The sequence below is a fragment of the Neopelma chrysocephalum genome, unplaced genomic scaffold (genome assembly GCF_003984885.1).
Source record: "Neopelma chrysocephalum unplaced genomic scaffold, ASM398488v2 Primary Assembly neopelma1_253, whole genome shotgun sequence".
Classification (NCBI taxonomy): Eukaryota; Metazoa; Chordata; class Aves; order Passeriformes; family Pipridae; genus Neopelma; species Neopelma chrysocephalum.
In genome coordinates, this window is record NW_020897915.1 from 1,836,519 (window position 1) to 1,861,866 (window position 25,348).

Below are 25,348 nucleotides of genomic sequence, written 5' to 3' on the forward strand. Positions count from 1 at the left end.
GGATGGGCTTTGTCCCCAGGGAGCCCATTTCTCATTTCTTCAGGAGAGAAGAGGTTTGTGGGCAGTAGAGGTGTTGGGACAGCTTCCTTCTCCTGACCAGCTGGCTGGGAGCAATCTGGATGCACTTGGGAAAGGCTCAGTGGCTGGTGAGGTGTGGCTGGAGGGATCCACATGGATCTGCAGAGCAGAAGGCTGGAAGAGAGATGTTTTCAGGGAGCTTTTCTGAGGAGTGAGTTTTCTGAGGGAGCTGTGGGGGCTCAGCCTGGAGCAAAGGAGGCTCAGGGGGGACCTTCTGGCTCTGCAACTCCCTGACAGGAGGGTGGAGCCCGGGGGGGAGGGGGTTGGGCTCTGCTGCCAGGGAACAAGGACCAGGACAGGGGAGGTTTAGGTTGGCTATGAGGGAAAATTGTTCATGGAAAGGGTTGTCCAGCCCTGGCACAGCTGCCCAGAGCAGTGGTGGAGTCCCCATCCCTGGAGGGATTTCAGAGCCCTGTGGATGTGGCACTTTGGGGCATGGGTCAGTGGTGGCCTTGGCAGTGCTGGGAGAAGAGTTGGACTCTATGATCTTGGAGGGCTTTTCCAACCTTAATGATTCCAGGATTGTTCTGGATCGCCTGAAGGAAACCTGTGTGCCCCGTTGGTGTTCTGCTCTCCCTTGCCTTGTGCAGCAGCAGCTGCAGGAGGGATATTGGAGCTGGGACGTGCAGCTGTGCTGGAGAGAGGGCTTCAGCCTGTCCAGCCTGCTGTAGTGAAGGGATTGAGTCAGCTCCACGTGGATTTGGGGCCTGTTTTGTGTGCTCCCTGCCAGGAGATCTGGGAGGGCAGCACACTGGTTAAGTGCTGCCAGAAGGACATGGAAGGCAGATGAGAATCCTGCCCAAAACCTGTGCCAGCTGGGAGTGGGGGGAATGTGCTGCTGCAACGAGAGGCCTGGTCTGGGTCGATCATCACAGGGGAGCTTCAAGTGACTCCATTCAGGAGCATCCTAAATGCTCCTGGTTTAGGAGCATTTACCTGGGGGGGGAGGTAAAACTTGCCAGCTGAGGGCTCTGCAGGCTGGGAGACGCTGCTGCCATGGGATAAAAAGGGGAAGCAGCAGTGTAAAATATTTATGGTGAGACACTGGGACAGGTTGCCCAGAGAAGCTGTGGCTGCCCCTGGATCCCTGGGAGTGTTCCAGGCCAGGTTGGATGGGGCTTGGAGCAACCTGGTGTGGTGGAAGGTGTCCCTGCCCATTGGAGTAAGATGATCTTTGAGGTCCCTTCCAACCCAAACTGTTCTGTAGTTCTGTGCTGGTATTTGGACAGGACATGAAGTGTAGATTTTATATCACTGGCAGTAAAGTCCAGGCTGGTGGTGTTTCTCCTGAGTTCAGGGAAGCCCGTGGATGATGGAATGGTACCCAACTGGCCTTGCAATCCATGATTCCAGTAGAACAGTGGTTCTTCCTTGTCGTGTGAGGCTCAAAACCCACCCCACATCACCCTCAGCTGCCTCAGTAATAAATACTGGCAGCTGGTGTCTGTGTGCTGAAAGTGTCAGGGAAAGCAGGTGGGATCACAGAGGTTTTTCAGGGATCACAGTCCATGGTTTCCCGCTGCAGGATTCCCAAGCAACTGATGTGGCACAAGCAATTTGTGCCCACACAAGAGTTTGTGCTGGATGTCTCTGGTGTATTTGCTTTCAGTTTAAGTCACCTACAGTGACCTTGACCAACTTGCCTGGCTCTGTCTTGGAATGACGACAGCGGAAACATGAACCAGGCCTTGCATTCCATCTGTGCTGTGCTGCCCCTGGTCCATGGGCTTAAGGTTTCCCAGCAGTGACACAGAGCTGGTTCACACATCCGTGGTATTTTCACACATCTCTGGCAATCCTGCAAGTGTCAGTGTTCTGTTTTCAGCCCTATGGTGTTAATTTTCTGTTGATGGAAAAGGGGTGACAGAGGAAATGGCTTCAAAGCTGAATATTCAGGTCTGGATTGATGGGGAACAGAGGGGACCTGCAGGGCAGGATGGAGAAATGAGGAGGTGAGAGGACATGGATAAGGAAGGGCTGAGCACACATTTTCCCAGGAATCCCAGAATAGTTTGTGTTGGAAGTGACCTTAAAGCTCATCTTGTTCCAGCCCCCTGCCATGGGCAGGGACACCTTCCACCAGCCCAGGTTGCTCCAAGCCCTGTCCAACCTGGCCTTGAACACTTCCAGGGATCCAGGGGCAGCCACAGCTTCTCTGGGCAACCTGTACCAGGACCTCACCACCCTCACAGCCAAGAATTCCTTCCCAGTATCCAATCAAACCCTGCCCTCTGGCAGTGGGAAGCCATTCCCCCTTTCCCTGTCCCTCCAGGCCCTTGTCCCAAGTCCCTCTCTGGCTCTCTTGGAGCCCCTTTAGGCACTGGAAGGGGCTCTCAGGTCTCCCCGGAGGCTGGAGTTGTGTTTTAAGCTGCTGTCACCCTCCTTGAGGTGTAATGCCGTGACATCTTTGAGTCCTTGGAGGCTGCTGCTCTTGCTTCCTTGACAGTAAGCTCTCCCATTTGACCTGGGCTCGTTCCCACACGCCAGGATTGTGTTTATTTTTCCATCCTGTTGTAGCCAAGTTTGTCATTTCATAAACACCCCCCCCTTGTCCCCTCTGTAAGCCAGGGGAACAGATGGGAGGGCACAGGACCAGGAATGCCTGACGCTGCCCAAAGCTGGAAAGGAGGGAACTGGAGATTTTGAGATGAAAAGAAAAAAATTGATGTCTTTCCAGCTCTGTCTTTGTTCCGTTGTGCCTTCAGGCCTGGATCCCAACACCCCACCTCTGGGAGAAGGAGCCTGCGAGGCTGAGCGTGCCTGGCTGTCACTAAATCCTCGCTCTCAGAGCACAGCAGAGGCTCTTTCCCTGGTGGTTTGTGAGCTTGGGTTCATCCCAGAGCAGCCACAGGAAGCTGGCAGCATCTGGCAGGGTGTTGGAGGGAATGGCAGTCCATGGACACAGAGGTGTTTGTTGGGGGAAGCAGCTGCAGCTCGTGGTGCAAAGCAACACACCCTCAGTTCCAGCTTTGTCCCTTTGCTGACCAGGGACCAGCCACATTCCAGCACCAAAGAAGAACACCTGAGGAACAGGAACCTGGTGTTAAACGGGGGATTGGAGTGGGAAGAAGATGTTTTTCCATCCTTAGGGCTCTTTAACCTCCTCACGTTATTTGGTGTGGAATCACAGAATCCCAGATTGGTTTCGGTCGGGAGGGACCTTAAAGACCACTTTGTTCCACCCCCCTGCCATGGGCAGGGACACCTTCCACCAAAATCAGTTTGTTCAGGAAAATTCACACCTAATACAGACGCTGGGGTTTGGGATGGATGATCTTTAAGGTCCCTTCCAAGCCTTAATGTTCTGTGATTCTCCCTGAAAGTGAAAGTGGCCACCAGGAAGTGGCAAAACCAGCAGCCAGGAGCAGAAAAGATATTGCAGAATTCTTGTCTGATTTATTGTTACACGTAGATTAGGTCAAGGGTAATCTGCTGCTTTTGTTAATCCTAGAGAGGTTAAATTGTATCAGGACTTCTGCACACAGAGTAAAGAAGAAAACAGCAGTACTTATAAAAATAGCATCCATTTAAGTTACGTAAATCCTTATAAATACAAGAGAGAAATCAGTTATTCTATAAAAAATAAACCAGAGCATGTGTTCTTGAAGCACCAGCACTGCATCCTCATTTTAAGGACTTCAGCTACAGTCTTTATAAATATACCTGCAAAATTCTGACCATAAACAGGGGTCAGAATGTGCACATTTGTATTTTGCACAGAAACAGAAGGTCTGATACTTGAATCTCAACTGACCATTTGATTTTTGTCAACCTCAACGTGCCCCATCCCTCTGCAAACACGTTTCAGTGGCACACAAATGCTGTTGGCATCCTCAAAGCTCTTTAGCAAGAATTGAAGCAGTTTGGGTGGGGGTTTGTGCGTGACACTGTCACTGCTTTCTGCCTGTACATTTAATTTCTGTTTGACTCGAAAGAAATAAAAAGGAGGGGCAAAACTCAGCCTTAAAGGAACAGCACTGAGGATCTGTGTGCTTGAAGGTACCACTTGGCAGTAAGAGAATGGCCTTGCAGTTGTCTGAGTGATGTTGGAGTGACTAATTCATGTTGTCCCCGAGATGTTTGTGTCACATAAATAATTTCCACAATTGGAAATTGTGGTTGTGCTGCACCTGCCTGAACAAACACTCACATACGTGTTTGTGTGTGTGTAAGTATAATATATATATTTTTTTTATGTTTTCCCCAGTTGTGACTCTCCCGTGCCTGTAGCTGACAACAGCCATGTCAGCCCAAGGGGATAGATGGGTTTCTTCCTTTGTTTTCCTGCTCTTCTGTGCTTCCTCCATCCCAAGGCCGGGAATCGCGGGGCTGCGGCAGGAGCCGAACCCCCAGCGCTACTTCAGTGGCTTGGAAGCCGGACGAGCATCCCTGGCTTTTTTCACCCCTCATGGTGAGTGTTTAATGGTGGGCACTGACATCAGCCTGGTGCTCAGAAAGGCTTGGGTGAAAGTGGAACAATCCCAGAATCGTGGAATGATTTGGGTTGGAAGGGGCCCTAAAGCTCATCCGGTTCCAACCCCTGCCATGGGCAGGGACACCTTCCGCTATCCCAGGTTGCTCCAAGCCCCGTCCAACCTGGCCTTGGACACTTCCAGGGATGGGGCAGCCACAGCTTCTCTGGGCAACCTGTGCCAGGGCATCCCCCCCTCACAGGGAAGAATTTCCTTCCCAATATCCCATCTAACCCTGCCCTCTGGCAGTTGGAATCCGTTCCCCCCTGTCCTGTCACTCCAGGCCCTTGTAAATAGTCTTTCTCCACCTTTCTTCTGTCTCCTTCAGGTACTGGAAGGCCCCTTTTAGGTCACCCCAGAGCCTTCTCTTTTCCAGGCTGAACAATCCCAATTCTCTGGGCCTTTCCTCAGGGAGAGGTGCTCCATCCCTCCAATCATCTTGTCCTCCTCAATGAAGAGGCAATTCTTGAGATTTTTAACCCCAAAGGGAGCTGGTTGAGCTCAGTGTTTGTGCATCTCCAAGTGCTCAGGCAGACAGAGACCTCTTGGGATGGGTTCTTTCCTGGCTGTGTCCCCAGGAACACCCCTGCAAACCTCTTAATTCATGTACCATGGTATAGAAATCCAGTCTCCTAAGGAACTCTCCCCTCAAAGGGACTGAGTTTCTCATCCATGGTACCTGCCAGGGAAAGGGTGATCCCTTACATGCAGGAGAACTAAGGACTGCCATGGATTAGGAGGAGATCCTTGGCCTTGTTTTGTTGTTCTGCCATTTCGTGATCCCCGGGTGTGATTCCCAAAGACACTGGTGTGGGATGAGGCACCAGCACAGCTCCCAGGTCTCAGTGTGTGGCCGGAGGATGCTCCTGACCCTGAGAACTTGCAGAGGGGTTTTTGTGTTTCAGTCTCTCCTGGTTCCCAGCCCTTCCTGGAGCAGATCGAGAGCTCGGCCGAGGCCCTCCAGGACTATGGCATTTCTGTGGTGAAGGTAAAGGGGCACAGAGGGAAACTGCTGGGCAGGATGGAGGGAGGAGGATCTGAGAGGAGATGGGTAGGGAAGGGGTGAACACACATTTTTTGTAGGATCATGGAATCACAGAACAGTTTTGGTTGGGAGGGACCTTAAAGACCATCTTCCTCCATCCTCCTGCCATGGGCAGGGACACCTTCCACTAGCCCAGGTTGCTCCAAGCCCTGTCCAACCTGGTCTTGAACACTTCCAGGGATCCAGGGGCAGCTTCTCTAGGGAACCTGTTCTGATTTCCATGATGGATGGGGTTGGTTCACTTCTTTTCAACTTGGTGCAATAAATATTTCATATGAAAGGGTTTTTATCTGAACCTTTATGCAGATTTAGATGAGGAAATTAAAATTTCAGGTAAGTATATTTAGACTATAAGACGTGCTTACATATATATATGTATATTTTTATATATATATATATTTCATTTACAGCTACAGGCCAAGTTTAATAAGCAAGCAGTAATCTGTCACCTGAATATTCTGGGCAGATCATGGGATCTCTTGATCCCATCTGACCCAAATTAGCAGGCTGAGCTGGAGAACTGAAGTACAAACTCCAGTCTCCATCTCTGTACTCCATTTTATTGAATTTTCTCTCCTAGCAGTCTTGGAAAGGCTGTGTTTGCACTCTTGAATTGAAGACAGCTGTAGTGCTCTATGTGTGTAGTCATTTGTGGGGCTGAATGTCCAATGACATGCCTTTGCTGTCTAGGTTAATTGTCCCAAAGAGGATGTCTCAAGATACTGTGGAAAAGAAAATGCCTTAAGGAAAGCCTACCTGTTCAGGTGAGGGGGATTTCTGGGCGCTGCACTGGGATTCCTTTCCAGTGCAAATGTTGGAAGGAAACACTGTCAGAGATGTCTGTGGAGGGAGAGAGGGGCCATGAGCACAGCAGTGACCTACAGAGTTTAGCAAAAAGTGTCCCCAAAAGGTCCAACACAGGCAAAGCAGATGCTTTGTCCTCAGTGTGAAACCTCCCATCCTGCCCATGTTCCTTGGAGCAGCAGAGGGATGAAGCCACGGGAGAGGTCCTCCATCAGTGTTCTCCTGTCCCTGTGGCCTCCCACCAGCAAGTCCTCCAGAGTAACACTCAGACCACGAGGTTTTGGGTCTAGTCCTGGAAGGAAGCATTCCTTGGTGCTCTTCCTGTTGGTGTGGGTGACTCCTCTGCCCTGAGTGGGAAGGTTTAGCTCTGGGTCTCTGGAGGCTCCTGTATTGACTCGGTTCTCACTGACTGTTATACTTAGAATCACAGAATCATTTAGGTTGCAAAAGACCTTTAAGACCATCAAGTCCAACCATTCCCCCAGCACTCCAAGCCCACCACTGACCCATGTCCCTGAGTGCAGCAGAATCCTGCTCAATGTGGGCTTGAACGATTCCCAGCTCGGGCCAAAGGCATCTTGAGCCATGTTTTGTCATTTCTCCATCGTCCTCCCTATCCTTCTGTGCCTGTCTTGGCTTCAGAGAATTCCCAGGCTCCCTTATGCCAAGTGGAATGAACCTCTCACTGTTCCTGTGGTGGTTCTTTCTTGCCTCCCCAGAGGAAACATCCTGATCCGAGAGTTCCCCACCGACGCCCTGTTTGATGTGAACTCCATCGTTGCCAACGTTCTGTTGTAAGTACAGACCACATCCATCCCTGTGAAATCCTTCGCTTCCCATTCCCACTTGCTGAGAGGACATTTTGCCTACATGCCAACCCCGAGTATTCCAGAGGCTGCTCTCAGCCAAGCAGAAGGTTTGGCTTTGCTTCTCTCTTTGATGTGGTTTGACCCTGTTAAATCTTCCTCCTTCACATGAATCACCAGCACACGTCTGGGCAGCCCTGTTTGGCTGTGAATCTTCAATCTACCAGCAAGAAACTGGAATTTTACCTTTTTTTTTTCCCATCACAGTTCTGTGGCTGCAAATCTACTCTTCAAACAGTTGTTAATGAGATTTTTTCTCTTCTGCCTCCTCAGTGCCCTGCTCTTTAATGAAGTCAAATACGTTGAAACGCTGGCAGACCTTCAGAACATTGAGAATGCGTTGAAGGGGAAGTCAAACATGGTCTTTGCCTACGTACCAGCTACTGGGACAGCAGGTATTGACACTCAGCATTCCATCTTTGCTCTCCTCCCAGAGCCTTTTTTGACTGAGGTGCACAGGGGCTGAGTTTCTGACCCAAAATGCTGCAAATGGAAACCTGAAAGTCACAAGTTCTCCACTTCCACACGTCTTGCTGTGTTTCCAAAGGGATGAGTTGCACCAGAAGGGTTTTGCTGGGAGCATAAACTTTCAGAGTCTTGGAGAGAGAAAGCAAGTTGCTGTCTTCAAAATAAATAAATGCAGCTCTCTGGTTCAGCAGTGGAATGGATTCACAAACACCACCTGTGCTTCTGCTGGGGATCAGGAATGGGATTGCTCCCTTCCCTTCACAGTGTGTCTTCAGACAGCTGTGGCTTTGTACAGAGAGCTTCTAAATGCCTGGGAATCAATATTTACACCCGGGAAGGATGAACCAGGAGATCTGGAGGGAGCAGAAATGAGCTCATCTTGCCTTTCCCTTTCCAGAGCACAGAGCTGTGATGGAGGCGGCTTTTGTCTACGGGTCCATCCACCAGTTTGTTCTGACCACGGAGGCAGCGCTGCTGAAAGCCACTGGGTATGTCCAAACACACCCCCCACCATGGAGAGCTGCTTCCCTGCAAAGGTTTGCCTCACTCCTGGCTTCTCAGATTCCCAGGTCAACTCTGGGGTGGCATTAGGATGCCAAGGGTGGACAGTCAGATCTGTTTTTGGTTTTCCAAAAGCAGCTGCTGCTGGTGTTCCTGGCCTGGGAGTAGCCATGCTGGTTTGGGTCCCTCATGACAAAAAAGACACTGAGGGGCTGGAGTGTGTCCAGAGAAGGGAATGGAGCTGGGAAAGGGTCTGGAGCACCAGGAGTGGCTGAGGGGGCTCAGCCTGGAGAAAAGGAGGCTCAGGGGGGACCTTCTGGCTCTGCAACTCCCTGACAGGAGGGGGAAGCCTGGGAGGGGGTCAGGCTCTGCCCCCAGGGAACAGGGGACAGGATGACATGAAATGGCCTCAATTTGTACCAGGGAAGGTTTAGGTTGGATATTAGGGAAAAATTCCTTCATGGAAAGGGTTGTCCAGCCCTGGCACCGGCTGCCCAGGGCAGTGGGGGAGTCCCCATCCCTGGAAGGATTTAAAAGCTTTGTGGATGTGGCACTCGTGGCCATGGGTCAGTGGTGGCCTTGGCAATGCTGGGGGAATGGTTGAACTCGATGGTCTTGGAGGGCTTTTCCAAGTTTAATAATTCTACATCGATTTACCTGGGATTTTGTCACAGGTGGCACCAGGGCAGGCACCAGAGTGGTCCTTCCCGAAGTGCCATCCACCGAGGTGCCAAATAATATCCATTATTTGCAGGATATTAGGGACAGGGTGCTGTGGCTGCCACTAGATGGCACGGTTGTCATTTGACAGGAATCGGCTTAATTCTCAAAGCAGCGAGGGCACCAGCGGCCACATCCTGAGCTGCTGGAATGGTGGGAGCTTTGCCAACAGGAACAGCTTTCAGCAGTCAGGGCAGCAGGATCTGGGGGCTTAATACTGCCCTCTGCTCTTCCATATGTTAAATCCCTTAAGATCTTCCAGATATTACATCCCTTTACAAACACGGTGATCCCTGTTTTAGGGGTGGGGAATGTTTGCATAGGAAAAGACACCTGACTTCCCGAAGTTGACCCAACAGCCAACACTAGTGATGGTGTCAGAGCAGGAACAACTAAGCAGGGAGCCATCCAGGGAATTCCATCTCACTGCTTCCTTTGGCACAGCCCGAAACAGTGCTGTTCAAAAGGTGGGAATATTCTTTGTACAGCCTGTAAGATGTCACCAGTTTGGTGAAAAATGTGAGCAAAGCTATAGATTTCAGCTCTTCTCCTCCTGCCAAGGGTCTCCACTGCACTGGCAAGGCTGGTCCCACTGAGAAAAGCTTTATTTGTGTCCTTCTCAAGCTGGGTCAATTATTTTGGGATTGGGATCATTTGGGAGCACTTGGTGAGTGAGGGTCAGCACAGTTCCAAAAGGCACCTGGACATGGCTGTACCTGTCAATAGGAAGACTCTTGAGGAGGTCATAGAATCATAGAATCACAGAATGGTTTGGGTTGGAAGGGACCTTAAAGGACATCTCTTTCCACCCCCCTGCCATGGGCAGGGACACCTTCCACTAACCCAGGTTGCTCCAAGCCCCATCCAACCTGGTCTTGGACACTTCCAGGGATCCAGGAGCAACCACAGCTTCTCTGGGCACCCTGTACCAGGGCCTCACCACCCTCAGAGCCAAGAATTCCTTCCCAATATCCCATCTAACCTTGCCCTCCTTCAATTTAGGGCCATTACCCCTTGTGCTATCACTCCATGCCCTTGTCCAACATCCCTCTCCAGCTCTCTTGTAGCCCCTTTAGGCACTGGAAGGGGCTCTAAGGAGGCTCCTCTTCTCCAGGCTGAACATCCCCCGCTCTCTCAGCCTGTTCCACGACCCTGTCAAACCCTGAACTTGAGGCTCATCTGCCCTGTAAAACATGTCAGCAAACCTGGTCCTTCTGTCAGGGCATTTTCCAACCCTGCTCAGGGTTTTGTTTCTCCCTCACAGCAATGATGACCCCGACGTATCCTCTGCCTGGCTGCTGTTCTGCCACTGCCAGAGGGCCACGGACCCGGCACAGCCCTGCAGGAGAACAGCCCTGGCACAGCCCCTGACCCTGCTCAACATCCACAGGCACCTCAAGCTCATGGGGGCTCCCTTGGTGGTACGATGGGAACGAGGAGCCGCCTGGCTGGGGGTGTGAGGGCAGCTGGGGTGGGTGAGAGAGTGAGGGGGGTGAGAGCAGGGGGCAAAGGTGAGCGTGAGAATCCATTTTTTTCCCCAAAAAGTTAATGGCAAAGCTCCCAGGTTGGGTCCAAGCAAGTAACAGGCAGCATCTGGTCCAACTGCCTGAGCAATTCAGGGCTGGCCAAAAGTTAAAGTAAATTACTGGTGGCATTTTCCAAATGACCACCTCAATATGAAGCTTGTCCCAGTGTTTGATGATGCTCTTGGTAAAGAAATGCTTCCTATTGTCCTGTCTAAACCTCCCCTGATGCAGCTGTGAACCATTTCCACATGTTCTATCCCTGGATGTGCTGAAGAGATCAGCGTTTCCCCCTCAACATCCCCTCAGGAAGCTGTGGAGAGCAACGGGGACATCCCTCAGCCTTCTTTTCCCAAACTAGAAAGACCCAGTGTCCTCAGCTGCTTCCCATGGGAAGCTCAGCACCCTGTGGAATTTGATATCAGTCCTTGGTGAGCACAAGGAATGGGAGGTTCCCTCCTATTTCCTCCTTCTATGGGGCAGGAGAAACTTTATCAGCCTCCTGTTCCCACTGGTCATCTCCGCCCATCCAAGAGGATGAGCTGATGAGCTGGGAAGTGCCTCCTTCAGCCAGTCTCCTGGATTAGGCCCATGGAGCCATCAAGCAGCTCCATGCTGTCATGAAGCAGCTTGTCCAAGGCAGGAAGGGAGAGGATTCCAGCTGTTGCATGTTGTGGCTGGGATTTTCCAACTGCCCCGGGGGAATGGATGCCAGGTGAATAAAAGTGAGTGGGGATTTGACATCTGGAGTTGCTGAGCCATAAAAAAACAACATGCAAAATAAGGCCCAGGTTTTTACCAGGGAAAGTCATGACGTGTTGGAACAGCTTAACTGGGGTTGTGTGGGTTCTGCTTCGATGGATGTTTTGGAATTGGGGTTGGAAGCTTTTTCTTGAGGATCTCCTCATTCCTGGGGCCGGGGAACACTTGGTTGCTTGGGCCGTGCAGGAGAAGAGCTGAAGTACCTAAAAATTGTGGAGCTGTGCTGCAATATGACCATGTCTGTTCTCCAGACAGAGGTTGCTGAGGACCCAGAGAAGGTCTCCACTGTCCACTTACAGCTCGGGCTACCCCTGGTGTTCATCCTGAGCCAGAGGGAGACCTACGAGGCCGACAGGAGGACAGCAGAGTTTGTGGCCTGGCAGCTCTTGGGCAAAGCAGGAGTTGCCCTTTTGTCCAGGTATTTCTCTCAGGTGTTTTGGGACTCTCCTTGATTTTTGTGGTGTCTCCAAGTTTGGTTACTCCAGGATGTCAGTCGGTGGGCTTAAATTTGGATGGGAGGCAGTAAAACCAGGCTATATCCTGAGAATGTCACATTTAAGGACTTGTCCAGAATCAGATTAGTTTGGAAGTGTTGCTGGCTTAGAAGTGGGAAAACAGTCAGACTGAGAGAGATTTTGGAAAGGAAACTTAGCACTGGTGGAAGGTTGTATTTTACCCTCCAATTAAGGGCAGAAAGAGGAGAGATGACCTTACATGTTGCCCCATCTAATGTCCACTGTGTATTTTGGAAGGGACCTCGTGGATTTGAACGTTCTGCACCGGTCCAACGTCGCTCTGAAGACACCGGATGAGGTTGGACACTGGATTTCTTCGCTGTACAACTCTTATTTCCCTGCCTGGGCACAGTGCTCTGGAGAGGTGTTGGGGTGTTGCTTGGCTCTGTTGTTATTTGACAGCATTCCCTGAAGCTCGAGGGAAGGAGTCTTTCACAAGATGCACGTGTGTGTGCAACAGGTTGTCCAAAAAAACTGTGGATGTCCCATCCCCGGGAGTGTTCTAGGCCAAGTTGGATGGGGCTTGGAGCAACCTGGGCTAGTGGAAGGTGTCCCTGCCCCTGGAAATGGATGATCTTTAAGGTCCCTTCCAACCCAAACCATTCCATGATGATTCTGTGATTTGGAATTGCCCAGGTTGGGTGCTGCACAGCGATTGTGCCTGGTGGAAAAGATAAAATACTGAGTTTATTTTGGGTTCAAAACATAGGGTGACATCTCCCTTACACCTTAAGGCAACACAAGGTTGTGAACTATATCCCAGTGCAAATTCCCCAAAGATTTGGGCTTCTGAAGGTCCTTATCCCTTTGGGAAAGGTGTCAAAAGACGGGAGAGGGAATGAGTGTGAAACTAAGAGCAAACAACCAAAGGTCTGTGCTGTGCTGATGTAACCAAGTGCCTCTGGCAGTGATCTGAGAAAAGGGCAGGGTGTGAGTTAAATGAGGTTGATCAAGATGAGCTAAACTCTGGAGGGGCCTGACCCAGCTTGTGAGGGAAGATGGAATTGGGTGCTGACAGATTCCAGGGAGCACACATTGGCCTGGATTACCTGAACTGTCACACTTGGGATTGCAGGGACGCAGGATCAGACCTGAGCGTCCCCCCAGGGCTTCCCATGCCCCAGTGATGGATGTGCACGTTGTGTTGCTCCTCTCAGAGCCCAGGGGAGGTGCCAGCAGTTTGTCATTTCTCTCAGTTCATGATAAAATTTCACTTTTCTCTCCAGTGCCTTTGTCTGAGCCAGAGCCAGAACTGGTTTTAAGCCGACAAGGTCTCATTTCTGAGAAATACATTTTGCTCTTTCCTTTCCACGGGTTGGCAGCCCCTGTACTCTTGGGAACACTCTTCCTGGCTGAGCTCCATGAGATAAAGGATATTTTAAGCCAGTTTCCCAGGCTGTGGTGGGCTGCTTGGACCCAGCCTGACCCCCCTAATGAGGAGATATCCAAGTGGACCCTGTACTTTGATGCTCTCCTTCCCTGCTTGGCCACTGGGATTTCTCCTGCAGTGTTGGATCTATGTTAAGTTGCTGGGAGGTGGAGCTGGTGTTCACTTTCACCACAGGATCCCACTTAGCCACATTTACTTCCTCACAAGGAGACATCAACCTGGAGTGAGAAAAACTCATGCACAGGTAAAATTGGGCTAAAGAAACATAACTCAGGTGTTCCCCTGTTTTGGCAGCTTTAGGGATCTGTTGTCATATCCTAAAAATAAGTAGTTGGGTGATGTTGCCCCATGGGTTTGATTTGCAGACAGAATAGGCAGAAAGTGATGGTTTGCTCCCACTGTTTTATTCTGTTTTCCACAGGGAATGCCAGTCCAATACCTGGTCTTGGAAGACACTGATGAAGTTATAACCCTGGTGGAAGATAAGAACAAGGTCAAACAAATCCAGGAGGATGAGGAGAAGGAGGAGGAGGAGGAGGAAGAGGAAGATGAGGATGAAAAAGAGAATAACAATCAAGGTGTGCAATTAAGCAGTGAAAAGCTGATTGTCATCAGACAGGATGTGCAATCAGCATCTGCTAGAGACATGTTAAAGCATTAGAGAACACTTGCAAACTATCACAGTCACATCATGGTGGCCACAAAGTGGCTCTCTCATTCTCTGAGATCACTGGAATATGACAGACAAGTATAATTTTTAGGGGAAACACCAGGGAGAAAAATCAGAAGCCATGAGAGGAACAGTCACTGAAGTGCTGAGTGAGGGACACGGGTGCTTGTGCTGGGATGCAGCAGAGTCAGAGACGTGAGGGGTTTAAAGTGCACCCAAAACAGTGTCCTCTACAAGCATCTGAAGGGCCTCAGAGTTACCAGTCCCTTTGGAAGGGGTTAGAGACACGTTTTTGTAAGAGCAGTTCCAGACTTGCCCCCTCCAGGGAGAAAACGCTGGTCCCTGCAAAGCATAATAGAAAATGCTTTTGTTCTCCGTGCAGAATTGGGTGTGTTTTCCAAAAAAAAACTGGGGCAGGATCTCAGAGGAGCCAACATGCTCAAAGAATAGTGTTCAAATCCAGGGGCAGAAGTGGTGTGAGGTGGGATATGTGCATTTTGATGGGTTTGTCTGTGTGTCTGTCCCTCCTCTCCCCACACGAGGCAGTTCCTTACCCCCATGTCTCTGCTGGGAGGTTCTGCCTTACAAAAACCCGCTGCTGGGGTGGCTCAGGGGGGCTGCAGTTCCTCCTGCCCTGTGCACACCTGTGGGTCTCTTGCAGACATCCAGGATGACCAGGTGTTGGAAGCAGTTTCCAGGGACAAGAAGCGAGAGCTGCCCCTGGAGCAGGTCCTTGTCCTGACGGAGGAGACCTTCCGCTCTTCCCTCTCGGAGGCTGCCCGGACAGTGGTGCTGTTTTATGCCAGTTGTGAGTATGAAACATGGCCTGGCTGACCCTTCCCTAACCTTGGGATGCTCTCCATGCTTTCCAGGATCCTGGAGACAGGTTTAAACCGTAAAGCAATGCCTCATCTTGCCCTGTGTGTCTCCCGCCACTGTTAGCAGTGAGATTAAATCAGTTCTCTTCGTTGGCTGATGATGTGTGATAATGTCCTCCAGGACAGGAGATATCCATGTTCATAGGTTTTTAACCTTCATTTTATAAGGAAAAAATATAGGATAAGAGGGGAAATTATGGTATTGTGGGCTCATGGGATGGCCTAGACAGCCGAAACATAAAATAAGAGAAGTCCAGAAGCATAAAGTTCGATTTTCCTTATTATTTCAAGTCAGAGCTTGAAGCACCTCAGGCTGCAGAGACTCGTAACATGACATTGTCAGAGAGCAAGGGAGGGGCTGTGTGTCACCTGCCTGTCCCTCAGGGTGTGTTTCCCCTCTCCTGTGTTCCAGGGGAAGCTGTGTCCCTGGCAGTGCTGCGCTCTTACTCCGAGGTGGCCGATCACCTGAAAGGTAAAGTGTCCTGGGGCTGAGGGATTTACACTGCTCCTGCTCCTGGCAGTAGGAACCCGGAGGCTGGGAGGATATTGGTGATACCTGACCTGGAACACACTCATTTTTTTTCCCCTCAAACTTTTAAGGAAGGCATATCCATGTTGCTTAGGAAGAGTCCTTCGTTTCTTGTTTAGGGATCTTGGCAGAGTCTCTTCTCCCAGGGAACAAGTGACAGGATGAGAGGAAATGGCCTCAAGTTGTGCCTGGGGAGGTTTAGGCTGGATATTAGGGAAAATTTCTTTCATGGAGAGGGTTGTCCAGCCCTGACACAGCTGCCCAGGGCAGTGATGGAGTCCCCATCCCTGGAAGGATTTCAAAGCCATGTGGATGTGGCACTTGGGGATATGGGTCAGTGGTGGCCTTGGCAGTGCTGGGAGAATGGTTGGACTCGATGATCTTAGAGGGCTTTTCCAACCTTAATGATTCTATGATTCCAGATGCCCCATCCTTGGAAGTGTTCCAGGCCAGATTGGACAGATCTTGGAGCAGCCTGGGGTAGTGGAAGGTGTCCCTGCCTGTGGCAGGGCTGGAACAAGATGGTCTTTAATGCCCCTTCCAACCCAAACCACTCTGTGATCCTGTTCTGGTGATGTTGGTGGGCACAGTGACTGCACAAGGAAGAGTTTGGGAAGGCTCAGGACACAGCACCGGTGCCAGTGGGTGACACGGGGGGGCTTTGGATCCAAGAGGAGCAAACAGCAGGGATTGTGGCCTGTGGTATGGAAATAGGATCCTATTTGAGCCCCTCAGGGCTTGGTCTGCACAGGCCAAGGAGATGCACTACATCTGCCCAGCTGGGTGGCACATCAGCTCTCCTGTCCTTGGAATTACTTGATCTGGAAAGGAGCTGTAATTAGCCCTGACTTTGGAGGAAAGCAGGACAGACAGGTGTGGGCAGGCCCAGATCCACTGGGCAGGATGGTGTCAGAGGGAGGATTTACACTGATGGTGCTTCCAGGGCCTGGAGACTGATTTAATTATGTGGGAAATCTCACAGGTGGCCACAGAACTCCATAAATAACACGTGATGGTGAAGAATCAGCAGCACTTAAAGACAGCACGTGAGGGAGTCTGGGAATAAAGGCAGGAGGGAGTGATCCTTCAAGAGGGTCTGAGCAGTTCCTGAGCAGTGTAAACACCAGTTCAGCTTCATTCAGGCCCTCAACCCCATCCCACTCTGGTTTGTGGAGAGAAGTGGGTTCTTACCTGAGCTGAATCTCTTCCAGGAGTGCCTCTTTCTCCCCTGGGCTGCAGGAGACACTGAGGTGGCTTCATTCCCAACTACCTGCAGCACAGCACCTCTGGAGGTGCCTGGTGCCTTCTCCTGGTTTTTCTTCTCCATCAAGGCTCATTTTTCCTGGTGATAGAACTTCCCTGGGACTGGACACTGTGTCCTGCAGAGGATTCAGCAGTGGGGACGTGGATGGAGCCTGCAGAGGACACAGCCAATTTTCTGGGAAGCAGATGCAGAGGGATAGGCTTCCAAGAAACCCTCCTGGGAATGCTGTGGACAGTGCTGTGGTTTGGATGAAAGCAGTTCTGCATCCACAGTTTGCATGGAGGGAAAGTCACCAGCAGCTTTGATCTGGACTGAAATCCCGGGAATAAACAGGAAGGGTCAGGAGGGGCTGTTGTTGTTGTTAGAACTATTGTGGTTGTTGATGGTTTGGGGTTTCTTTTGGACTCCCCAGCAGCCAGACCAGCTAGAGGAGTGACATGGAGAGTCCATGGATAAAACCCGGCCTCATCCCGAGCCAGTGGCCAAACCTGGGCAGATTCTGCACAGCCGGGATTTCACCAGGGGTTTGTTGAGTCACTTGATAACAATCTCAGCCACAGACAGATGAAATGGTTGGGGTCAGGGCCTTTCCTCTGTGATCAGTCAGGTCCCACCAAACACTCCCAGGCCAGATTGTGACCTATGGAATGACTCCAGTTTGCTTTCTCTGCCACGACCTCAGAGGGGATGGAGCGTGGCTGCATTAGTGGATCTGGAGATCCTTTGTCTCTGCTGCTGAGGGAGCCCCAGGGAACTGTGAGGACCAGCTCCCAGAGGAGCTGGAAGACCTCAAAGGATGGTGGTCCCTGGGCTCTCAGAGATGGCTGGGATGCAAGGGCAGAAGTCTGGATCAGGCAGAAGACCTTGAGCTGTGCAGGACTGAGAATAAAACACAGGGTATGGCTTGGGGCAGTCTCGCAGCTCCCCAGGAGTGCTGGTATTCCTGCCTGCTCTCCAGGGTGGAGCTTTCTTCCCAAGGGCTGGGAGGACCAGCTGTCTGAGGCATGAGTCACCCCAGCTTGAGGCACGCTATGAGTTGCAGAACCAGGTCCTGCTTTTGATCCCAGTTCCTTGTGCAAAGTGGCACTGAGAACAGGCCATATGGGACCAAGGCACGGGAATGGAGGAGGTTGGACACTGGAATGACCCCGTGAATCATCCCATAACAGATGTTCAGCAGATCACCACAAAGCGAAGTTTACAGCCCCAAAGTGTTCTCCCTTTTGTTCTCCCTCAGTTTAGCTGAGCTGAGCACATTTTCTGATCTGGAGCAAGAACGGGCCATTCCCAGTGCAACTGGGGCTCCTGCAGCTCTGGTTTGCTGTTGCAAGATGGGAATTTTTTGGAAGCAGGACCCCTGAGCCAAGAGGCTGTGAAGGTGAGACAGTGCTGAGCCTTTCTTAGGTGTATCATTGGCCTTTTTTTTGCAAAGAAGAGAAGAAACCCATATCTAAGAAGAGCAACATATTGTGGTGAAAAATGGTTCTGCTTCTCTCCTCTGTGCTTGTGAGGTCTTCTTGACCAATGAATTCCAGAGACACGGGGTGAAGTCGTAGCTCAAAGGCATGAAAATCACCTGCATGATTTAGCAATGTGTATCTGTGGAGCCTAAGTCTGAAGTGAGGATTTAGGAGGCCACTGTGTGATGTTTTCTGGGTAATTGTTTCCCATTCCATGTTGGATTCCTCCTCTTGAAATGTGGCACTTCAGTACATAATTTCTCTTTCATCTCATAGCCTTTGGACCAGCTCTTCAGGTGAGCTGGTTTTTTAATACAACCATGGAATTGTTTAGGTTGGAAAAGACCTTGAAATCACCAAGTCCAACCATTCCCCCAGCACTGCCAAGGCCACCACTGACCCATGTCCCAAAGTGCCACCTCTACATGGCTTTGAAATCCCTCCAGGGATTTGGGGACTCCACCACTGCCCTGGGCAGCTGTGCCAGGGCTGGACAACCCTTTTGAGGAAGAAATTTCCCCAAATATCCGATCTAAACTTCCCTTTGTGCAGCCTGAAGCTGTTTCCTGTCATCCTGTCCCTTGTTCCCTGGGAGCAGAGCCCGACTCCCCCCCAGCTCCCCCCTCCTGTCAGGGGGTTGCAGAGCCAGAAGGTCCCCCCTGAGCCTCCTTTTCTCCAGGCTGAGCCCTCCCAGCTCCCTCAGCTGCTCCTGGTGCTCCAGACCCTTCCCCATCTCCATTCCCTTTTCTGGACACACTCCAGCACCATGCCAGTCCTGCCTTCCAAAGGATTAGAAGTTTCTGGGATTCTTGTTTTCTCTCATTCCTTATAACATTGATGATTTGTCTTGTCCTGGTTTTCTAAGACCCCTTGGACAGAGGTTCTTGCTGTTGCTGGGTTTAGCAGCACCCAAAATCACAGGACAGTGGGATTTTGTGTTCCTCTTTCACCTTTCTTCCCACCCAACGGTGACTACAGGGCTGGACACACCATTAAAACCCTTCCACAGCTTCTCTGCCAAAAATATTCATGGAATCACAGAACAGTTTGGGTTGGAAGGGACCTTAAAGCTCATCTCATTGCAACCTGCCATGGGAACAATGCTTTCCACTATCCCAGGTTGCTCCAAGCCCCATCCAACCTGGCCTGAAACACTTCCAGGGATGGGGAGTCCAGTCTCTGGGCAACAAGAGGTTGTGCAACACTCAGCTCTGTTCGGTTTTCAGTAGCTTGTTTTGATATTTGGTCAAACCTCCCCACCTGGGGATGGTTTGTTGCTTGTCCTTGATCTCACTGTCCCCTCCAGAGCGGACTTCATGTACTGTTAGATTTTATTGTTTCTTTCTTCCTGGCGGTTTCCAGTCAAAACTTCTTTGGGTTTTTCCTCAGCAGGCATGTGTTCCAAACCTCTCCAGACTCTCATTTGATTAAACCTTTCCAAAAAAGTGTTTCCCAGCCTGGCTTGCTGGGCTCAGCAGAGGTCTCTCCAGGACAGCAAAACTCAATTTTCCTCCCACACCTTTCAGATGCTGTTGAGAGTTCACCCCTTTTCTGCAGCACTGATGGTATCTGTGCGTCCTGCTTCTCCTCATGGAATGCTGCTGTCTCCTTACACTTTGCCCTTCAAATTGCTTTCTGCCCCTCTGGGCTTTGGATCATTTGGAGATTGGATATGTTTCATTCCATCAGCCAGGCCTTTGATGGAAACAGCGATCAGGATCAAACCCAGAACAGGGAGAGAAGAAAGATTGGCTGGTTTGATCTGAAATCCTCATCACCTGCCCAGCCCTGGTTTCTGAAGGACACTGGTCTGCATCCATGTGTCTACTTGTCTCTAGGTTTCATCCCCTCTTTCCCATGTGGCTGTTGAATCCTGTTCAAAGAAGTTTAGGGAAGGAGTGAAGATTTTTGAGATAATCATTCCTGCAGTGGGAATGGACGACTGCAGAGAGCCTGGCTGTCCTTGGCCAGGGCTGTGAGTGGGTGGGAGGCAGATCAGGGGAGGCTGGAAGCCAAGGAGGGGGAGGGAGTGAAGCTGGTGATGGTTCACCTGGCTGGGTTAGGCCAGGCTTAGCCATGGAGCAGCAGCAGCGTGTGCTGGTCTTCACCCAGCCTGAAGATGAAAGAAAGATAAGATCCCTGGAAGTGTTCCAGGCCAGGTTGGATGGGGCTTGGAGACACTTGGTCTAGTGGAAGGTGTCCCTGCTCATGGCAGAGGGTTGGAATGAGATGAGCTTTAATGTCCCTTCCAACCCAAACCAGTCTGTGACTCCATGAATTTGGAATGAAGGGCTTGCTGGAGTTGCAGAAGTCTTGGGCTCATGGAGAGCAGACAGGGAACCAACCTTCCTTTATTTCACTGCTCACCAATCCCTTGAGATTATCACTTTTTTAGGACTTTTCCCAGGAGCCCCAGCTGGACTGACTGCCCTGTAATTCCCACGTGCTCTTCCTTTCCCTCTCCCTTATTTGTCAGACCCCTCAAAGTCAAACAGGTGTCTGGTAGTGGCTGGGAGATGAATAACTGGCACAGAATCCCACAAAATCCTGAGTTGGAAGGGATCCAGACAGATCAAGTCCAACTCCTGGCTCTACACAGGATAACCCCAAGAATCCCACCATGTGCCTGAGAGCACAGCACGGGGGGAATGGCACCAAACTGTTTTATTCCATCTGCCTTTCTTACATCCCCCCTGACCGCTCTGTGTATGTTTTGCTTCGTGTTTGAGGTAGAACAGACATTTTTCACCACTGAGCACCTTAATAAATGAAAAAGCCTTGACTGCGTCATCCTCTTCCATGCCAAGCTTCATCTTCCCTCTTTCCTGTAAATGAGAACCTGTATTGTTTCTTCTCTTGGCCTTATTCCTAAGGCATTTCCAGTGCCTTTCCTTACTTTATGCTCCCGGACAGTTGCCTCAGGATTTCGTGATGTCCCTTTGAGTTACCAGCCAGATGTGAATGTCTCTGGGAATTTCTTTCTGAGAAGTACAACCTCTCACTTCCCTGAGATCATCCTCTCTGTTGTTTGGATCTATCCATACCTGATGGGATATTTAATAGATTCACAGCCTGGAAATAATTACTACTGTGGCCAAAAAGTGTCAGGCATATCCATGGCTGATTTCAAGAGGGAGATGGCCTGTACTCAAAGGGATTGTGTATCCAGGGCTGGATTTTGAGATTTCTGGGAGCATTATTACAAATATATACAATAATATCCAAATGAGCCAATAAAAACCTCTATTTTCCAACCAATTTATTATTACTTTTAGGTTTTCATATTATTCATAAGTATTTCTTTTCCACTCTAGGAACTCCTGGGGTTTTGCTCTCCCGGGTGAACTGCTGGGACTGGCCTGGAATTTGCACCCAGGAGAATGTCACCCAGTTTCCCACCATTAAGATTTATGGGAAGGGAGAGAAGTCAGTGACATATGATGGCATGTGGGGAACTGAAGAGCTCACCAGCTTCATCATCCTGTAAGTGAGGAGTCCCCACATGGGGAGAGCTGCCAGATCCACATCTGGATACTTCATGATCTGTATAATGGAAATCCCTCCTGGGAAAATAATGCCAGATCTGATTATAGACCTAGTTTGGAAATTAATCTAATAACTTTTTGTGCTTTTCAGTCTTAGGGAACATCTGTTCTTGCACAGCACATCCTTCTGTTGTCACTGTCCCATTTTTTTTTCTGCTGGAATTCCCTCTCTGTTATTTTTATTGGGGATCCCAAGGATCTCAGAGCAACCAGAGTGGCTCAGGGCTGTTCTCTCTTCCTCGTAATCAGCTCCAGTGCCTTTCTCTGTCTGTCCTGCCTTCCCAGATGACTAATTTTTGTCTCTACTGAGGCATGACAGTTGTCACATGGGGCTGGGGGCCCTGTTGGATTGAGGTTGCCCTTTTGGCTCTTCCTCCCAAAGACCCACGTTGTTCCTCTGCCTTTCCATAGGAGCCGAGTTTCCTGCCCGCTGAAACTGGCCACGATGGATGAAGCAGAAGGTTATTTAAGAGGAGAGTTTCCACCTGAGCTGTCATCCCATCGCCACACTTCCCTTCTGGGAGTGTTTAGCACAGCCACAAGTGAAGGTCAGTGTGGTGTTTGTGGGTTAAGCACTCTTCAGCTTCATTCCTGGTGGGAGAGGGATGCTTCCAGGTTGCTTGGAAGTTCACAGCACAGCCTGCCTGGCACTACCCTTTCTAGTTTTACAAAGAGAGGATTGCAGGTCATTTCAGATGTGGGACCTGAGGTCCATACCTTGCTCAGAGGACCTTCAGCTGCCAAGTGTGTTTACTACACCCAGTGTGGGAGCAGTAACTTCCCAACAATCTGTCCCTGTTGTATCTCCTGCCCCTTACCCTGAAGAGTTTGGCTCTGTCCTCTCTGTGAGTCCCTTCAAAATAGTTGTAGGCTGGCATTAAATTCCCTCTTGGCCCCAGATCCATCAGCCATCCATTCTTCACAGCATATTCTTCCTTAAAGAAAGCCCTTTCCACTCTTGGATTCATGGTTATCTTGCTGATTCCTCCTGAAAATGGGGTGGTCCCAGTTCTTCAACACACAATCCAAAACCTTTACTTTTTTAAAAAACTAAACCAGCAGTAAGGTGAAATACAGATTTCCTGCCTCAAAAGGACTGAAATGTGAATAACTCAGTGAAATCCAGTTGTGAATTTTGGAATAGGTGGACACAGAAATGCAAAGCAGAGCTGCTGGAAGGAGCGTCCTGAACTTGTTTGGATTTGTCTCACTCCGTAGTCTCGGTCAGTGCAGTCCTGGGCAGTGGCTGAAACTTGGAGCAGTGACATCTCCCTACCCTGCTTGCTCTGAGTCACTGGGATGGGCTCCAGTATCATCCCTTCCCTGCCATAGCTGTGGTCCAGGATCCACTGGGTTCCCACAGCCCTTTGCAAAAACAGGGAAATGGATCCCAGAGCTGCGGTGATTTTTCATGTGACAATCGTATCTGATGGCAAGGGACAGGGAATAAAGTCAGTCTGGAAAGGGAACATCATGTCGTGTTTCAGGCAAATCATAGAATTATGGGATGGTTTGGGTTGGAAGGGATTTTAAGGATCATTTTTTCCTGCCCCCTGCTGTGGGCAAGGACACCTTCCACTAGCCCAGGTTGCTCCAAGCCCTGTCCAACCTGGCGTTGGACACTTCCAGGGATGGGACAGCCAGAGCTTCTCTGGGCTGGGCTAAAGGTTTTTGGGGATCAGTAAGATTTTCTGCTATATTTACCACATTAGATGGTCCTGAAGAAAACAGGGAATTAGCTGTCAGCTGGCTCAGTGAGCACAGCCCAAGTGTTTTCCAGTTGGTTCCAGACATTCTATTTTGTTCTTATCTCTGGGCGCAGTGGATTCCCTCTGGAGCCCCTCACGTGAGAAAGTAGCTTGGTTTGCAATAAACCAAAGTTCAGAGGCACAACAGAGCTTTAAAATAAAAAATAGTCTGAAAGTTTGATCTTAAGCAAGATCAGAAAGTTCTCCTTTTTTCAAGGCAGTGATTCCTGGGGGAAGCAACTGAGAGGCCGTGGGGTGGGAAGGTCCCAGCTCCACAGTGTGAAGCCCTGGCACAGGTTGCCCAGAGAAGCTGTGGCTGCCCCATCCCTGGAAGTGTCCAAGGCCAGGCTGAACAGGGCTTGGAGCAACCTGGGCTAGTGGAAGGTGTCCCTGCCCGTGGCAGGGGGTTGGAGCTGGATGATCGTTCAAATCACTTCCAACTCAAACCATCCTGGGATTCTCTATAGAAGTTGTTCATCTCCTCCCTTGTGCAAACAAGAGCGTTGGAGGTTTCCAGACAACTCTTTCCCTCTTCCCTCAGGGCATATCCATCCACAATCCGGAACGGCATCCGCAGTCTGGGGTAACTCAGCCGCAGGTGCCAAGGGAGATGAAATTCGGGAAGTTGTTCTCCTCCCATAACCCGGGGGTGTTGGAGCCTCCCGCAGAATGGCCTGAGGGAGCAGAAAACTGGAGCCAGCTGTTCAGGCACCAAACCAGGCTGGAGTCGGGAAAACCACACTGCTCCTCTTATCAACCTGTGGGCTTATCTGGAATTTCCAGTCGTTTTCTCACGGCAAGAATTCCTGCTCTATCCTGCACCAGGTCGTTGGCCATTTCTAGTGAACTGAGACAGAGATGTTCGGCTAAATAAATCCCTGGATTTTTTCCAACCCTTAGCGCGAGGACTATGTTAAGAAGCCCTTTGGTGGGTCTGAGCTAAAAGAGGCTTGTGGGAAAAATCATAATTAATATTTATTAAGAAGAGGGGAATGGTATTATGAGGGCAACGAACGAGCGTTTTCCTGGAAACTTGCAGAATTTTTAGAGGAGCGGTTTGTTTTCTGTGCAGAAACTGGAAGATCCTTGGAAGTAAGACTCTGTCCTAAACCCTGGGGCAAATATTTAAAAATAAACCTGTGTCCTGTGCTGCTCTGGTGCCTCACAGGGCTTGGCAGCATCAGTGGAAGCCAAGTGTGCAAGGAGTGAGAGATGCTCCAGGTGCTGCTGGAGAGCACGGTCAGGAGATTCCTCCTTCCAGAGGGATAAGGGGAGGTGCTCAGATCCTGTCTCCCAAAACTCTGCAGGGATTTTAGACCCTTCCTCACGTGGCAGCTTTGTTCCTTCTTGTTCCCAAGGCAGCTGGGATTCCAGCTCGAGGGATGTGCTGCAGTGCCTGATCAGGTGCCACAGGGTCTTGCAGCAGGGCTCTCAGAGGGACTGATTTCCTAGGAAATATTGAAATAGATTCTTTAGAAGTGCATCTTCTTTGTGAACCTGGGGGGTTTCTGGCACAGAGCTGAGAGGCTGTTGCTATGAGCTGTGCAGAATTACAGGCTGGTGTGTGGCTCTGGGTCTGGCACAGCCCCCAAAATATGGAACAATTTGGAATTGTGAGAGGGAACGAGGATTTCAGCAGGAATGACCCTGATGAAAGGAGTAAACCTGGATTCTGCTGAAGGTTGTCCTTATTTAGAAGAGAATTCCAGCAGCCAGAGCTGCTCCAGGCACTTCAATACGAGCTTATGTCTCCAGGGAGGATTTAAAACCTCTAGACCTGCTCCTTGGAGGAGCCTGGGATGTGAACTTTTCCTTCAACGCTAATTAAATCAGGTAACCAAAGACCAAAAGAGCTGGAAACCAACTTCAAACCTAATCAAGAGTGGTTTCTCTGTATCTCAAGATGAACCAGCCAAACTCTGTCACCAGCTGTGTTGTGTGTGTGTTGTTTCCTACTAAGTACATGGACCTGTTGGAGCAAGTCACAGGAGGCCGTGGAGATGCTCCAAGGGCTGGAGACCTTCTGCTCTGGAGACAGGCTAGGAGAGCTGGGGGTGTTCAGCCTAGAGAAGAGAAGGCTCCTGGAAGACCTGAGAGCCCCTTCCAGGGC

General features: G+C 50.3%; 1 protein-coding gene across 3 annotated transcripts in view; it reads left to right on the forward strand.

Annotated features, from left to right (window-relative positions):
• TXNDC16 (thioredoxin domain containing 16) overlaps nt 1-25,348 on the forward strand; it is a 50,194-nt gene that overhangs the window by 12,463 nt on the left and 12,383 nt on the right. For 2 of the 3 annotated variants that reach the window (XM_027704066.1, XM_027704065.1), the window contains exons 3-16: nt 4,286-4,489; nt 5,456-5,538; nt 6,286-6,359; nt 7,119-7,193; nt 7,539-7,660; nt 8,131-8,221; nt 10,219-10,375; nt 11,491-11,657; nt 11,992-12,052; nt 13,566-13,722; nt 14,476-14,622; nt 15,105-15,164; nt 21,260-21,428; nt 21,902-22,038. In XM_027704066.1, the coding sequence (XP_027559867.1) occupies nt 4,321-4,489; nt 5,456-5,538; nt 6,286-6,359; nt 7,119-7,193; nt 7,539-7,660; nt 8,131-8,221; nt 10,219-10,375; nt 11,491-11,657; nt 11,992-12,052; nt 13,566-13,722; nt 14,476-14,622; nt 15,105-15,164; nt 21,260-21,428; nt 21,902-22,038 (1,669 nt within the window). In that variant the 5' untranslated portion in view covers nt 4,286-4,320. The remainder of the gene's footprint in view (nt 1-4,285; nt 4,490-5,455; nt 5,539-6,285; nt 6,360-7,118; nt 7,194-7,538; nt 7,661-8,130; nt 8,222-10,218; nt 10,376-11,490; nt 11,658-11,991; nt 12,053-13,565; nt 13,723-14,475; nt 14,623-15,104; nt 15,165-21,259; nt 21,429-21,901; nt 22,039-25,348) is intronic. The other variant, XM_027704067.1, reaches the window with a different exon arrangement.